General features: G+C 37.4%; 1 protein-coding gene across 1 annotated transcript in view; it reads right to left on the reverse strand.

Moving 5' to 3' along the window:
• Position 1: 1 nt before the first annotated feature.
• LOC115929873 (protein piccolo-like) overlaps positions 2–17500 on the reverse strand; it is a 61764-nt gene continuing 44265 nt past the window's right edge. Inside the window, exons 3-7 of the mRNA XM_030999968.1 lie at positions 6728–6932; positions 5266–5343; positions 1458–4906; positions 165–1104; positions 2–24 (exon numbers count right to left, since the gene is read on the reverse strand). Coding sequence (XP_030855828.1) covers positions 2–24; positions 165–1104; positions 1458–4906; positions 5266–5343; positions 6728–6932 — 4695 coding nt within the window. The remainder of the gene's footprint in view (positions 25–164; positions 1105–1457; positions 4907–5265; positions 5344–6727; positions 6933–17500) is intronic.

A 17500-nucleotide genomic window follows, 5' to 3' on the forward strand; every position in this document is an offset into this window, starting at 1 on the left:
GTCAAACTCCGAGTCCACATCTTCCTTGATGGGTGAGAAAGCAGGAGCCACGGAGTCAGTTGGCTGCCATCTTGCTTTCCTCCTCTGAGGTGAAGCTTGTTGTGATCCTCGGACAGGTAGTCCGCTACCAGACTTTCCCGTCTTAACAGTCGATGATGACTTACTTCCGTTGGTTCCTTCCCTCTGCTCGCCTTCTTGCCTCTCTGGGCTGACAACACTTGTTTGGATTTCAGAGGGTGGCTGGGATGGAGATGGTGGGGAATTATCTAATTGCGCTCTACGATGGGCCGTCACCTGCTTCAGCTCCTCTTTCATCTTATGACGAACAGTTTTTAAACCATAATCAGGAATTTCTGAGGTCGTAAATTTTTCTTGCAAAGGAGTTCTACGTTTGTTATCCTTCTTAAATCGGTTGTCATCTTTGTTGTCGCTGTACCTCGATCGAACCTCATTTTCTATCTGAGAAGTATTGTATGCTTTATAGTCCGTACCGGTGGCTTCTGAGATCTGCTTTTCAATTTCTCTTAAAATGTCCTCTTCAGATTTCGATAATCTTATTTGATCTCCAGGAGACACCATGATTGAAGATGGCAGATCACTTGTTTCTATCTCGTGAATACGATCTGAACTGATGGAGAGTTTACCCGTCGGGAATGGGTTATACATGCCGTATAGTGGGTGAAGTAAAGCAGCCAATTCTTCTGTTTCCTTGTCTTCACTTGTAATGGTGACGTCTGAATCGGAAAGGCTACCTTCATTCACCCCAGCTACACGAACCTTGTGGTGTTTGTTATACCTGCGAGAGAGCCTCTCCTTTCCTTCCTCAAGCCTTTTTGAATCTGAAGAAAGTTTTCTCAATTTTAGAAGAGCTTCGCGTCTCTCCTTCTCTAGTTCTGCCGCCTTTCTAGCCAGTAGTTCTTTAACTTTCTTGACCTCGATACTTCTTTCAGGATCTCGTAGAATCTCATCAATGGTTGTACTGAGGTCAGGTTTGATAGAGACAGTGACTGGCTGGACATTCAGCGGAACTGTAGGGAGACGCCGACGAACTTTGGCTGGTGTGCTACTCTCACTATCACAGCTTTCAGCATCACTTGAAGATGCCTGTCACAAGGTGAAACAAGGATGAACAAGAACGAAACAAAATGTTAATTAAGATAAACGCCTTAAATGGTGCGGATATTAAATTATTGCTTTTTTAATATATATATATATATATATATATGACTGAGGGTAACATTTAAAAACGTATGTTTTTCATTAATCATCGTAATCGTGTCCTTCTCCTTCGAATCTTGTTAAAGAGTGTATGTTTATCTTTACCATGAACAAAGCGAAACTGCTCTTCTGTACATAAGCAAACATAACAAATTGTGTGAATGTAAACGTTATTAAGATTTCTAGAATAATATGAGAAGGTCCGCGAGATTTTGTCGGTCTCGAGGGCTGATCCTTACCTTTAGATAGTCCTTTCCCGAAAACTGTCCGCTGTGTTTCATGGCAGCAATCGTGTCCTGAGTAGTACTTTGTGATCCTGTATCTTTCCTTGATGCTCTCGGGTTTCTCCTAGCTGCTCCACTAGGTTCTGGACTGGAAGATCCGCTGGATGATGCATTGGATGCCATGGTGTGCTTGATTTCCTCAAACGCAAACGGTCTTCTGAAGCTGAAATCAGTGTCTGTAGAATGAGTGGAGGAGGTGGGTGACATCTCAGGGCTGGTACCTACGCCAATGCTAGTTGTATGGACAGACTTAGAAGGGGAAGAAGAGTTGGATTCTGGGCTTTCGTTACCAGGCCCCACAGCTGCGTCGGAGAATGATTTTGAACGAGACTTGCTTTGCTCGCCGAGTGGAGGTGGTGTCGTTTGCGTTCGACGTTCAACCATAGTTTGCGTCTGAGCTGACTTAGATTTCAAATTATCACATGCTATAACTGTGTTCTCTGATGTGCTTGTGCTATCCTCAGGACTAATTGTGCTACCTGTTTCAACGAATAAAGGACTTTTAAAGGATTTACTACGGGATGAAGAGGGGTCTTCAGTGAGTGTTTCAGGCCACGTAATGCTAGCAAATTCCTCGAAACTAGATCCCATTTGAGTCAGAACCGAGCGACATTTTCTTCGATCATCGTTCGGAGCATGCGTTTCCACCTCTGATTCTACTTGTGTGGAGTGCTCCATTGGAAACATGGTTTCTGGAAATGTGCGCTTTGCAGCCCATGATTTGGGAGTTAGGGGAGGCGAGAAAGGGTTTGGTGAAATAGGACTAGTGCGAGGGGAGGATACATTAAATATTTTACTAGGACTTGTAATTCTGGGTCGTTCATAAGCTTTGGAATCCATTGTTGGTGTTCTTGGTGAATCTAAAACGCCAGAGTTGTCGCGCTTGGCGTTTGGCGTAAGGTCAATGTCTAGCTGAGGACGGTATGGAGACTGTGCTACCATGTCTTTTTCTACAGTGGCTGCTACTGGTGCGATGTGTTCACGTGTTAAAACGGAAGACAAAGATTCAAAAGTCTGATCAGTTGACAAATCTGATAAATCTGATGCGGATGCTGATGCAGATGCATCCCATGATGGTTGATCCTTACGCGATCTTTGTTCAGAGCTTCGACCTGTACTAAACCTATCTTCACACGGTGACATATAATCAGGGCTCTCCTGGGTTTCTTCTGAGGTCTGTTCCTGGATAGTAGATAGCATGTTCATACGATCTTGTTCTGGTATGGTTTCTTCTTCTGATTCTTCAGCTTCCTCCTCCTCGTCTTCATCCTCTTCATCCAAATAATATTCATCTATTTCCTCTTGCTCTTCCATTACGGTTGCTAAACCCTCTTCTTTTATTCGGTAAGGCGAAAGATGTTCCACTACTTCATGTTCCATACTGATGTCCTCCATGATGACGTCTTCCATGTAGTCAGTGTAGTCATCGCCGCTGTCAAAACTGGAGTACGACCGATCTTCTGTCATGTAATCTTGGTCCTCATAGTAGTCACGATTGATGTCATCCTCCGAATCATCTGCAAGAGAAGTGCATTCAGAAGACAACAGATCAGTAGCCAGTTCAGTCGGTGGACTTCCTCCTTCTACATCGAATATTGGTGACAGTGGCGTATCTCCGGCAGGCTTTTGACGCTTTCGTCGTATGCCATTACTCGAGTGTTTTTGTCCGACTGCAGCCATTCTCCCTCCCAATCCAACTTTTGTGAGATCTTCAACTGAGATGTATTTTGACTCAGCTCCATCTGTATTTGGAGGCCATATTGAATCATCATCACCACCTCCTATTGCCCCTAGATCTGTAAGTCCTGGTAGATCTGACAAGTCTTCCGAATTCTGCTTTGGTCTATCCCCAAGGAGTGTTTTCCTACCTCTTCTACTTTGATCATCCCTAATTTCACTATCACTGAGACTTTCGTACTCCGATGGCACAGTTTCCTGTCTTTTAATGAGCTTATAGTGACTGTCGTCAAGGGAACCCTGTCTAGGGGGTAACTCCTCAGACTTTCCTCGCTTTAATCTCAACATTTTAGAAACTGCTTCTCCCATTGATTTTTCCTCTGCAAGTCGCGTTTCTTCCTCAGCCATGGTGTCTGCGTCTATATGATGTGGGTTATACATGGAGACGTCAGGTTTTACCGTCACATTAGAAACAGTGCTTGGTAAATGAGTCTGCATAGAAGATTGACATTCATCCTTATCCGCGTTAGAGGCTAGACTCTCTTTTGATGACGATAGAACGAACGTTGATATAGGACTACCTCTGTCAGCGGTCAAAGTGAAAATAGGCCTGGGATTCTTGCCAGACAGGTCTTCCCCAACGTGAGTTCGTTCACTATCTCTCGATCCAATCTGCGTTTTGTCTAATTTGTCAATTGCACCTTCCTTTTCTTTGGTTTTCTCCTTTGTTTCACATGAGGCATTACTACCAGCCATGGCTAATAGTTGACGCATCATTTCACTATCATCTATACTACCCTCTCTCTCATCATGAGATGAAATATAAGGCTTTTCCTTGGGTTTATCACTAGAAGGGGCAACGCTTTGCGTGACTGGAGGAGATTGTTTTTCACTATCACGTCCCCTCACTTTAACTTCTTCCTTACTCATGGCAACATCAATTCGACTAGGCCTGGGTTTTGAATCAGGTGAATTTTGTCGAAGTCTTGGTTTTGAATCAGGTGAATTTTGTCTAAGTCTAGTCCTACTCGGGTTCTCACTCACTGTTGCGACGGGTACAAATCCTACATTTTCATCACGCGTGAGAATATCAGTTCTTCTAGAAACAACATTCGAAGCTGTCTGTGAATGTATTGATTCGTGCACTAGATCGTGTTCAGGTTGTTTCACAGACCCGAATTTCCTTGGAACGTCTCTAAATACTGGAGAAATGTCCAGACTACGAGGTTGTTGCGGGGAATTCTGTTTTGACCCTTCCACTACTGGAGACCTGTCCCTTATGCGAGGGTTTTGAGCATTGTTCCTTTCATGCCCTGACGCCCCTTGATGGCTAGTTCTGTCCGGAGACTGAGTTTTTTCCTTCCTTGACGAATCCAAGGTACGAGATTTATGAGAAATCACCGGGTCTTTATCATGTTCAAGCAATCCCGGTGAATTGTTTCTATCTGGTTTCCTCAAAGAAGGCGAATCTCGCAAAACATCTGTCTTATTTCCATCGTATTGTCGAGAAACTTTCGATGACGGTGAGTCTCTTGGTCTAGGTTTGGTTGGGTTATCTGGAAGGCGAGGGTTGTGAGGCTCTCCGTTCTTCCCGTGTACCTGGAACCCATCCGTTGGTTGACTGACTACCATAGAATGAGCACTACGACTAGGGGAGGAATGTGACGATTCGGCTGATGAAGGTGAGGACCGGGTTCCGTTTCTTTGGCTTTGTGATGATTGGGAATCTGCAAGTATGCGAAATAGGAATTAAATTAAAACTGAAATAAATAATAAGGTGAATTAAGAACCTTTAACCATAAACTGTTATATTCTATAGGCTGCGTAATGGAAATTTTTGAATTAACAATGCACTAATTATTTATGGTTTATGCTTGATAAGAATAAACTATCTTTTCTAAATCCACATTTCTAGCAAATACATGGACATGAACTTTTCAAGGAAAATGAAAGGATTTCGGTTGGAAATCACTTGGAAATCACTACAAATAAATCTGTTTTTGATTCTCTAATTAGAAATCGAAACTTCTAACAATGTTGAATCGTAACGGGTTTCTACCAGATGACAAATATTTCTGCTTCTCACCTTTTTGTATCGATGATCGATCCGATTCAAATGAAGAAGACGATGATCGTATACCATTACCTTTATTCGACTTGGTAGCTGAGATAGGATACAAAGTAAGATAGTCGAATTGAATATCATTTCTCAACTTTAAGAAAAAATGAACTAACGACCTATAATTTCGATGTTGTTTCATACTGCAGGATATGCCTTTCATAGAAAAACGAGGATTATTTTTACCAAGTTAGATGAAGAGAAATGGACTATAACTGTTGTATTAATTTTTTTTTTTTTTTTTAAGTATTATTTGATGAGTAATATTTAGTAGAATTGTATTTTGAAGTAAATTGTCTTAAAATATTCTCCACATAGAAAGTGTTATGTTTTAGGAAACGTGACAATTATACAGAACTCCTTTCATCAGAGTGTATTCCTTGTTCATGGATTACTGAATTGTTGTTTTAGAAATTTCCATTTTTATGAGTGCCGGTTGTTTGTTTTATTTGAAACATAGAAATTATGTTTACTTTTCAAAAATAAGAATGTATAGAATTCAGAAATATTATTTCAAACCTCAACGAAAGACATTATAATAAAAAAAAATATATAAGAAGCACTTTAATTTTCCGTGCTAAATGGCAACTTCCTAACGAATAAAACCCTATCATCGTTATGTCGAAGAGTAATGTGATAACACAGGGTAGATCTATCAGATTCTAGAGGTGAAGAAGTGCGATATGTAATCTTACAAAGGCAGTGGTTCTGTTTTTTGCTTTCTAGTTTTCATTATTTTCATTTTGCTGTTTCTTGACAGCTTATATCTTAAAGTTAAACACCATATCCGAACTGAAAAAATTAAATGGATGAATTTTATACCAACGGAAAGCTTATGAGCCATAGATTACAATATCATCAATTATATAAGCCATTTTAGTGTTTGTCAGAGTATCAGCTCTCTGAAAACTCTAAATCTAAAGCTTTGAAAATCGGAAGTTGTCGACCTAAAACTTGAAAGCTATCGACTTGATGACATTATCTTATGTTTAGTACGCATATTCACAATGACGTTGCACTGATTAAGCACGGCTCATCGCCTCAGCTACATAGGTGAACCGATGAGGTCCACAAGTTATGTCGTCACTGTAACTTCGGCAAAGTTGACCCCTGTTGAACCGTAATTTGGAGGGGTGCAGAAATGAGGTTTTAATTTGCTTTTGTGCAATAAAGGGTAAATGCTTTTTATTCCTTTACATTTGTATTCTACATTCATTCAGTTTTCCATTTATATCAGGTTGTATTTTGATCGGATAGGGTCTTTAAGATTAATTAGGGATATTGAGGGAGGCAAATGGCTCCATGCCCCTCTTTAAACGGTTCACATAGTACATGTTCATTACATATACGGATCGAAACCTGTACAACTTTATCAGTACATTCTTACAGTAGAGATGTTACGATAGATCCCTATATAAATATTTCTTACGTGAGCTAGAATCTGGTGACTGTTGTTGACTTCGGTCCAAGCTACTATTGGAAGACGAGACCTCAGTAAGAGGTTGGTTCTGTAATGAAGTTATTGGAGCTGATAACTGCTCACTAAGACCGCGATGCAATGGCGGACGAACCCTTTCACCGTCACTCGATGAGAAAGAGGCACCACGTTCCAGTTTCTTTCGTCTCTCACGACTCTGAAATACAAATTAACATAATTGTATTCACTTAAAAGAGAAGTAAATAGCAACTGGTCGATGATAAGTTGTATTTATTACTGTAAAACTATTTCCATTCTTTTCTTCTTAATCTAAAAAAAGAAGAAGATACCCGTAACTGTAGGATAAATGAGCTTGTTATAGGGTCTTTGTGAAATGATTCATAGAGATCATTATAGTGTGTTTGTCTAGGATATGTCATCATTATGTTGACACACCAATACAATATATACACATTTCATATATCTCAGTTTCAGTTGACTCCATGCTTGAAAAAATATAGCTACAATATTCTGTTTTAGTAAAATATCCAATTATCTATGATGTACACTGAACACTGCCTTGCTCGAGGATGCTAAACGTTCCCAGGGAACTCTGTACGACAGTACAAAGTAAATATTCCAATAGTTTTAGAGTCATTGATGAAGAAACATTTATTTCCCAAGATACCATTATTTCTTCAAATATATAGTCTCTTAATCTACTCGTGATCTCTGGAAGAGACGATAAAGCCAAGAAAATGTTTATATCGAATTCGTCATGAGCACATGGACGTTAAGTTGACAAAAACCAAACACACGAACTTAATATACACATGTTGAGCAATACTTGTCATGTATTTTACATGTTACATGTTATCTAGTGTGGTATATTGAAATTGCTACAGAGAAGTAAATGTTTAAGCGTTGAAAAATCATTTCAAAGACCATTAGACAATTCTCTGAGCTCTCCAGTTATCAATACAAGATGAAGAGGGAGAGGGAGGCGTAGGAGGGAATTACACTGTTCGTTGGGCCATTCCGATCTATGAGAGAGAGACAAGACGCCACGTTCAGTTTCCTTCACACATATAGCCGTAATACACCATAAAGACAAAATTGAACAAAAAAGAGAAGAAGGTAAAGAAGAAGAAGAATCAAAAGGAAAAGAAGAAGAAGAAGAAATACGTGTCACATCTCCATACCTCATAACTTAAAGAACTGTTAAGTGGGAATGGACCTTTGTTGCTCACATAGACTTATTCACCTCACTTGCCGTCCCTTTTCATGTACAAATACATGTATTTCTATTTTGCCTTCTCTTGTACCGGTTTACCACGTCGTGTATGAACGAGGGTTTAAAATCTAATCTTTGATGAGCATACAACGGACGTACATAAGTACATGTCTTCAAACGGCATCGATCACTATCGCTTTGTGTGTTGTGGTAACATTTAGCACCCTGACTGAAAACTGGGGCAATTGGATCACATGGAGAGCCTCGATTTACCGCGAAGGACTTAAAACAAGCATTTTAAGCAGATGAAGGAATTACAGAGGTAACACATTTTTCTTGTAGAACTGTATCATTGCGCCATTTGCAAAGAAAGTGGCAAGACGAAAAGCTCACTAGAAAAAAAAAACACGCCAGCATATCGCTCTTCTGAAGAAGAAAAAGAAAACTCAACATACATTGATCTATTATTCTGCTGTCAAGACGGAGGTTTACGATTACTTGACATACTCATTAGCAAAAATGATAGCCATGTTCTAACACTTTCGTCAGAAAACATACCCTAACAATTAAACATTGTCATTTTTGACAGAAGGAGACTGCATTGATCTTCTTAAGTGAAAACATTTATTAAGAATAAATAATGTCAGGAATATGCATTTACTGTAATACATGTAGTAATAGATTGAACAAATATCCCAAATTACCGACAATCATTGAACTTTTTTTTAGAGTGAGATGAATTTCGTGAATTTGTTGTTAAGAAGTAACCTTCAACATTAAATACTCCACACTAAACTAAGGTATATTTTACTGCAAATGAGAAATAGCTAGGACACATAACATAAATTAACACAAGATATTTCGGTTTTCTTTGCCGTTCCTGCTACACAACTATTCTGTTGTACTGTATATGTCGGCGAACGAGCAGATTGATGAACCAGGTTACAGGCCAGGGCAAGCATACATCTCAATCAAGTGATTTGCATTGGATGCTACATATACCCTTTACACTGTTTACTTGATGCAATCCCATTCTAAAGTTCAACAGGATTCGAAAGAGAAATGTCAGTAGGTGATTCGTTTTATGAATTGTCACTGGGTGTAGAGAGTCAAACAGTATGGTATGGATCGCTGGATAATACATCGATCTCTACACAGCTCGTATCCTTCTTGAGAAAACACTCTAACATTCGAGTGGTCTAGAATTTAATGTTTCGAATAAATTTCAAGGGATGTTTCATATTCAAAAGGAAAGATAATTGGAGCGACAGAATTTCACTTAAAGATTATCATCTATCTTAGTATTTTAAACGAGAACAGAAATTGACTGTATACAATGACTTGAAATAGCGATATCAAGCTTGGCTGCATCATTATTTTTTTGCAACCAGTGCCCCATTTCACAAACTTGTCATCAATGACAATTCAATGATAGTTTTTTGTAATAAGCTAGTAAAATCCTTGCTTTTGATTGGTTATCAGCAGATTTGTCACTGATTTTTGTCCTTTTGCATTGAAAAAGGCTTTGTGAAACGGGTCCCAGGATTGTAGCATTTTCTTCCCATACCCAAACCCTTCCCTGTATGAGCAGAAATTAAAGTCCATAGACCTTACATGCATAAAGCCCTAATCTTGAAGATAAAATACTGAAAGAAGAAGAGATAGAGAAAAAAGTCACAGCTGGTGTACGCGGTATTGCTACAGTATTACAAAACGCGTTCATTTTTAAATAAATATATTCTCTTCAATTACAACGTTTACGAGGCAGAGAGATCTTATTCAATGTATTTGTAACGATGAAGTATGATGTTCAACAAGTTTCATAAAGTTTGAATGACATTTGATGAAAATGTCTATTTGGTTAATTATGGGCCTCCATGAAATAATGGAAGGTTCGAAATAACTACTTGACACTGATAGATCGTGCAATGTTTCGGCATGCTTTACATCTCTTCTATAGGCTGTGATTTCATATTAATCCCAAACGCAGTAACGCTATAACATATCGCATACTTTCGGACAAACGGTATATGTAGACCAGTAGTGGTAAAATTGCGGTTCAAAGGTTTTGGGTGCAACATACCCATTCAAATTTATTTAAATATTGCCTTCAGAGGTCTAGATGGCAATAATTCAACCTTAATTCGCAAAAAAGCAGAAACATATGCCAAAATGTTCAATGTTGAAGTGCATTCGTGATGTCTATCCAGGGGGGTGTTTCATAAAGATGTTCGTAAGTTACGCACGACTTTACGCACGACTGGAACATGTTCTTCGGTGCTAATCAGATTCTCAATCATTTACATGTAGCACAAGAACTTATCACCAGTCGTGCATAAAGTCGTGCGTAACTTACGAACAGCTTTATAAAAAACACCCCCAGGCCGGATCGATATGATAATTTACCAAATATATCAATTAGTAGGCGGTTTCCCGGAAAAATTTGTATCATCACGTATTAGTCAAAACATATTCTTTCACATGATTGGTAATAAGAGTTCCCGTTTCATTTTTTGAGAGAAGGGCGTTTCCAAAACTGGTCTATACCTTTAACATTGTGAGTACATTATGAATAATCTTATATAATCAGGAATTTTAGGACGAATTATGCCGAATACTGAACAAAGCATGAGGGTGCAGATGAAACGGGAAAAAAGGAGTAGTTTACAGTCGACAGAGGAACAAATAAAAAAATACCTTAATGTTAATGTAATTTGGTAGATTCAGGACAAATAAACCTATTATAGGAACAATTTTGTAAATTATTGGGGGGGGGGGGTTCGGGAGGGTGTTGAGGGATGTTGTTCCTTCCCTTTCAAGCTATTATTATATCTTTAATGAACCTCAGTCAGCGCAAAGCAATATACAACGGAATAACAAATGTTAGGCTCGCATGCAGCTTAGCACACAGTTCGCTCTCGTATGTTTATCTACTTCAATTCACAAGCCTCGCATTTATATTAAACATTCGACTCAGCCACGTCAAACCCTAGAATAAATTTGTAAGAGGATAATAATTGTCATTTGATAAACTCGAGGCCATGCTGGGATGGTACCTGTAAAAACATTTCGATTGATGTTTCTACAAATTATTATCTTTGCTTGCCAATCAAATTACTGGCAAATAACCTTGCAATTGACATAAACTAAACATGCGATCATTGTTACAGGTTTCTGCTAGAAAATAATACAGAAAGCAAACACGATTGAAGTTCTGGGGGAGGGGCTTGACTAATTGGATTGGTTCATGTTTAATGCATAAATCTTTGATTCATGACAATGCAATAGTGTACGAAAGAAGTGATACCAAGACAATTTCATCTTTCATTCAGTAGCAGAAGCCTATCTTGGGATCCTAAACCTTAGCGTAGTAATCACACAATAGAACCAATTACATTCCCGGATATATCATTCTATCTGTGCATTCAAATCAGATTGCCTATTAAACTACTCACCTTGTACACGATTGTAGATGGGATTTTATGATTCCAGTAAGGCCCCATGAATAATGAGATTGTAGCCAAAAACTGAGAGTTTTTTTTTTATCGTTGTAATTTCAACTACTGGACACGTAAAAAAGGAAATCCCGCATAAAAAATTGTATTTGACTGTGATTTGTGATAATTCGATATTAGATTTGTGCACATCCATCTCAAATCTATTGCAAATTGCAATTATTTGTCTAAGTTATATTTCTCATATGTGCTGTTGTATAGTGGTAGAAGTACACTTTATTGTACAACTTGTTTAGTACACGGCTTATTTGCCGTGCATAATATATAAGGTCCATGTAATAATCTGCACGTTTTATGCAGAGTGATATTAAAAAGTACCCAATCATAATTAGTGAATGAATAGTTCAATGAGATTTCCCTTTCAGTATAGGAAGCTTCCGGTGACATCATGTGGTAGCCTTACCGGAGAGGCTGGTGATATTTTCTAATAAAAAAAAACTCTTGTGGGGCGTTGAAAAGGATTAAGGAAATGAAGAGATATTTCCCTATACAGCATAGACAGTCTCGTATTTGCGATCGGGTGAATACTTTGAAGTTGAAATCAAACCTAAATCATTAAATATTCTGTCGGCATGGTTACTGATTATCTTAAAGATATAAACTCCCTTTTTAATAACATTTTCCCGTCAAGTATATATTACGAAAGAATACGTTTTCGGTGATACACATACGTTTCCATAGACAATGCTAATTGAAATTAAAATTGAATAAAACATTTCATCTGGTGCCTGTTCGTTCGTTCAATATTTTGTTGATAGCGCAAGGGCGAGAATGAGAGAGAAAGGGAATAAGAGAGATGGGGACGGAGAGAGAAAGGGGTGGAATAATGCGCCTCAATTCGGATATCTGCTTTCTTTTCATAAAAGCGTGCGTACTTTATCCGCTGAAGTGTTTTAAGAAGGTCGAATAAACCCCTTTCCACGACTGGTTTAGTATGACCTGGTCGTCTTGAAAGGAAAGGCTTTGCATCCTCTAGAGTCATCTTGCAGGTGATGCGAGAAGTCTGGAGTATAGGATGTCATCTCAAAATGGTCTAGCTTGGTTATCGATCGAGGGCAGATGAAAAGAAGTGGTTCAAGATGGAATATGGCGCTGAGGAATGGAAATCCACTCAAGTCCGCCTGGATTAAAGATGAGTAGCTGGGATTGGTTTTTACTTCCTATACGACTGTTTGCTACAAATCCTATAGAACAGAGTTCAACACCTACGACATTTAGAAATACACCCTGATATATAGGTAGGCCTACCGTTGTATACAAAGACGAAATATAAAATTATCTTTTTTTTCGAGTGTTGGTCAATTACATAAATATTACCTTATTTATTTTGACCGCTCTAACTCTCTACAATAAAGTTTCACTTAGGATCTTTTCTTTTAATCGTAAATTATCAAACATGAAATTCAATTCGTAATGTGATTTAAGTATCTGATAAAGTAAACCAATCTATGAGATATAAAATCATTGAAAACATCGTCAAAACTAATCTGGGGGTAATGCTAGGCAAATGCAAGCGGATTTATAAAATTTAGTTAGAATATATGACAGGTACATTTGAACAACATGATATATGTGACTTGCAAAAACCACCTTTATGGAGAGCAGAGGCAGTAAATCCTGCAATGTTATTTCTTGAAACGTATTATATAGCTCATCAGTGCATTGAGCTTCATAGTCACGGATCACTTCTGTCTACTGTGGCGCCAGCGTGGCGGCAAAAACAACAAGATATATGCGAGTTTATATCTCCCTTTATAAGCCTATCGTTTGACAAAATAACAGACAATCATCAAAGGGATATCTCTAATTCCAATCTTTAGAATTGTTATTAGGTTAATAGAGTCATGAGTTGTTAAGACACCCCCAGGATATGACATATAAATCTTAGATTTTAGTGATTTGTGTTTATCAGTCAGCTTCTGAATACAGATTTTTCCTAAAGGTTATAGTAATCGTTTTTGCTACAAACGACGGTGGCTTGATGCTCTGTTTTTTCATTGATTTCAGCATGTCGATTTAAAAATGCTTTGCTACAATAGCGCAGGATTGGCTTGTAAAGTTATTCTATTAATATCAATAACGTATACTTAACATGCATTGTGCATTTGTGGACCCCTTTGAAAGTTATAATCCATCCCATGAGTGGAATACAAAAAACAAGTGAACATACATCTACATGTGAAAAATCACTTTTTCGTTTATAGTAGTCAGCTAGTTTTGTCAGTAAATCCCACTGACGAATTCACTTTCCACAAATAATTTTTTGTTTAATATCTTTAAATAGAAAATGTATTTAGTGTGTATACAATTCATATGTCTAATCAGCTAAAAATGAGTAGTACACATCATCACGAGATTGACGATGTAATAAACACAGCTTTGTGAACTTTACTGCACATTAGTATCATGTAAAATTCATGGTTCGTGGTTTTATAATGGTGCATGTACTTGTTTAAACGTGTGTCCGAAACGACATTTAGACACGTTTTGCAGACACTTTAGTGGCCATATTAACAAAACCAATGAAAATGTAATGCACCGCTGTCTCTGTATGAACTTTAGCGTGGATGAAACGAATACCGAAAACCCTTTTTACGTTAAATAATATTCCGGCGGAAAAAAAGGGGGAGGGGTGAACCTATTTTCAAAATATAGATACATTTAACTAATTTATTTAAAAGAGTATGCCGCATCTTCTTCAACAAAAAACTCGTTTATTTTCATAAATAATGTCCACTCGTTTATAACGATAACTACACTCACGGTTCTTAGTCATGTTGGTACAGAAGTTAACCTATAACTTAAACAACCAAGACAAATATGAACGGTACGGTGGCCTTCCTACCAGTCCAACGTGCTTTCCTTTTCGTGATTGGTTGCTATTTCCCTTCATTCGTGCAATTTGTTATCCATCATCCCTTTAAGTAATTGCTGCATATTCGTTGGAGCATAACGACTGAGATATGAGACTGAATCTGACGACAGAGTCACTGCGTGAATCACGATGATAATTATACTGCCTTTCACTCCCTCTACAATCTACTTATCATGATGATGTCATCATACTTTATCATGTAACACATGCTTTCATCAGCTTTTTCGTTTGTTGAGGAAAAAAAATGCTTTTTGACGTAAATTGCTTTTAAACACTGAAAGGTTTTAAATAAACACATTCAGATTAAAAAAATTAAAAGAAACTCCAATTCCACTTTCACATGTTTCCCTTTCCCACATTTTATTGTTACATGTACTAGTTAATAACAGTCGCTGCACATATTTCCCTAACACCGAGCTTTAACGTTACAAAATATTTAGTATAATTATAACTATTACTAAACTTAACATACGATGTTTTAAAGCATTTCAGTTTATAATTCAAAGTCTTTTAAACGATACCTTCCAGTTGTATATAACTCTCCCTAACCTATCAAAGGTATCTTGAAAATTATATTCATATTTATCTTCATACATACAGAAGTGTTTTATAGTCGAGTAGTTTAAATTATACCGCACAGCACTAATTTATTTTGTCTAATTATCTAAATTTGCCAGTCCATACCCAAGATGGAAATGTGAATCTGGTTGGATAACGAAAACAACTGCAATCGCCTTCTCCCATCAAGGTAGCCATTATCTTACGAGTACAAACAACAGTGTGTATCCAGGCTTGATCAATATACTTGGCAAAATAATGATTTCGATTAAATGCATTCGAACCTGCATTTGAAATAGATGTTGACTCCTATAACGGCAAACAAAGAGTTAAAAATGAAAAATATAAACGGCCCCTTTTTATTGGAAGTCGTTACCCATCAACGTAGGTTACTATAGTAACTTATGCGCATAATGTGTTTTTCATGCATCATCATCTCCGATGATAAATTATGGCGCACAGTACAGATAGAACAAATGCATATCGCCAACATATTAAATAAAAACCTTTATAACGTTACAGAATGCATGTTTGATTCAAGTGAATACTCTCTCTGTTTTTTTCCAAGTTGATTCGAAAATGCGTGAAATTCAGATAATTTAACTCTTTCCATTTCAATCAACGTCACATGAAAGCCTATCTTAGAAAAATAAATATCATCTTGAACAGAAGGCGGCTTACTACAAAATGTGTATACAGGGATTCATTACTAAGACTTGTTTTAATACTATCATACAACAAAAGCGATCATGTTGGGGTTTTTTTAAGTCAAACTACGGAAGCTACATTTACAATTTGAACTGATAAAGAAAGGCTAAACAATACAGGGCATATGATTGTCTTTACTATACCAATCCTTTCCATATGCCAGTCGCCTAGGAAACATCATATCACAGTGTGGAATTCTTTTTTTCACTTTAGACTAAATAAAGGTTAAAGTTTGAAATGAAAAGACTTTATAGAAATGTCTTGTTTTAACCCAGACCGAGCGGCTTTAACAGGAGGAAATCTAAAAATGTAATAACGGAAATATTTCACATTAAAAATAATCATTCCCACGATCCAAGAATAGGAAGATGAATCCTCCCTTTTCTTCGGAACATAACCTAAACATCTTTATGTCTACATCTGAAGGACGTTTTTGATCGAAGAGATGAACGTCCCGTTTAGTCATGTGGGTTGTCGTTTAAGTAGAAGATATGTCACTATTCGGATATATCTGCAAGCTATAAATCCATTAAAAGACGACCTCATGTTCAGATTTTTCTCACCCCAATAACCAACACCAGGTGCTACATTATTAGAGAACGAAAGTGACATAATGGGGCTCGTCGAAATGGCGGAGCGGGGGAGGGGGATTGTAAGATTAAAACCTCAATGATCAGCATATGCGCACGAATATTGTTCAGCTATAGAACATTCTTATGAAGCTTCTTGAATGGCAATTCCAGTTGTCGATCCACTTGCCCTAGTGGTTCTGCTTGTACAGGGTTTCAATTACTATACACAGTCCGCTCAAAATACTTCCCATTTTCCCATATTAATATAAAAAACCGCATAGCCAATCGTGTTTTTTTAACATATGTTTATATATATCTACAGATCTGAAGAAAAAAAAATTGCGAGGGCAATGTTTTAGCAGGAAGATACCTGTCATCCCTACATCTAGCTACTACGGACAAATTGTCAATATCAATCTACTCCGCAGTTTATTAATTTATTAGTGCTTCATGAATTAAACCTAAGTGGATAGTTTGTGGTCAATATATCAACATATTGCATCAGCATGAAGTAAGCACGCCTCATTAGTGGATTGGAATCGAGTACTTAACCACAACCAGGACCTTTTTGTTATATATTTTTTTACCATGACAAAATTTATATGAGAAAATTCGAAATTATATCAAGTGCACAAGCGTTATTAATGTGAATTATTAGACTTTTGACGACGTACAATCAGCTTCTCCATGTAAGAAAATGTATACGGGAGTATAACATCAGAGAAAATCCTTCATTATAAAGAACAATGGGATAATTGAACATCTAAATATAAGACACATTCTGAATAGTTATTTTATTAAACATGCAAAATATCGTGCACAGAGATTGCAACATTCGTGCTACAATGACCAACTGTGGTCGTGTAATGAAGTGAAAATATAGAATCGAATGGTCTCAAAACATCGTATTTGAGATTATTACATCAAAATATATCAAGAGAGACAATGAATTTGTTAATTTGGTCGAATTAATACAAATTCAAATACAAAGTCATATTGATAAAATAACAGGTGTAAGTGCTGTGCATTGAAATTGAGAAGTTCGTTATTCTGAAGCCATGCAGCATGCTCACGTAACGATCTTCATTCAAAATGTCGACAAATAACCATTAAAAATAACAATTGAAGCAATGACTTCTATTAGCACAATAGCGGCCTGATAAACAAACAAAACTTGCGCAAGATAATCATGCAGTTTAACCAGATATCTGAACATTAAAAGCATGAAAACAATATAGCGAAATTGGCTGACATTACTTGCGCAGTCCCATCAAACTGTTTTGACGAACAAAAAACATTGAGAATTAGATTGTCTTTGGTATT

The sequence above is a fragment of the Strongylocentrotus purpuratus genome, unplaced genomic scaffold (genome assembly GCF_000002235.5).
Source record: "Strongylocentrotus purpuratus isolate Spur 01 unplaced genomic scaffold, Spur_5.0 spur5_scaffold_6, whole genome shotgun sequence".
Lineage (NCBI taxonomy): Eukaryota > Metazoa > Echinodermata > Echinoidea > Camarodonta > Strongylocentrotidae > Strongylocentrotus > Strongylocentrotus purpuratus.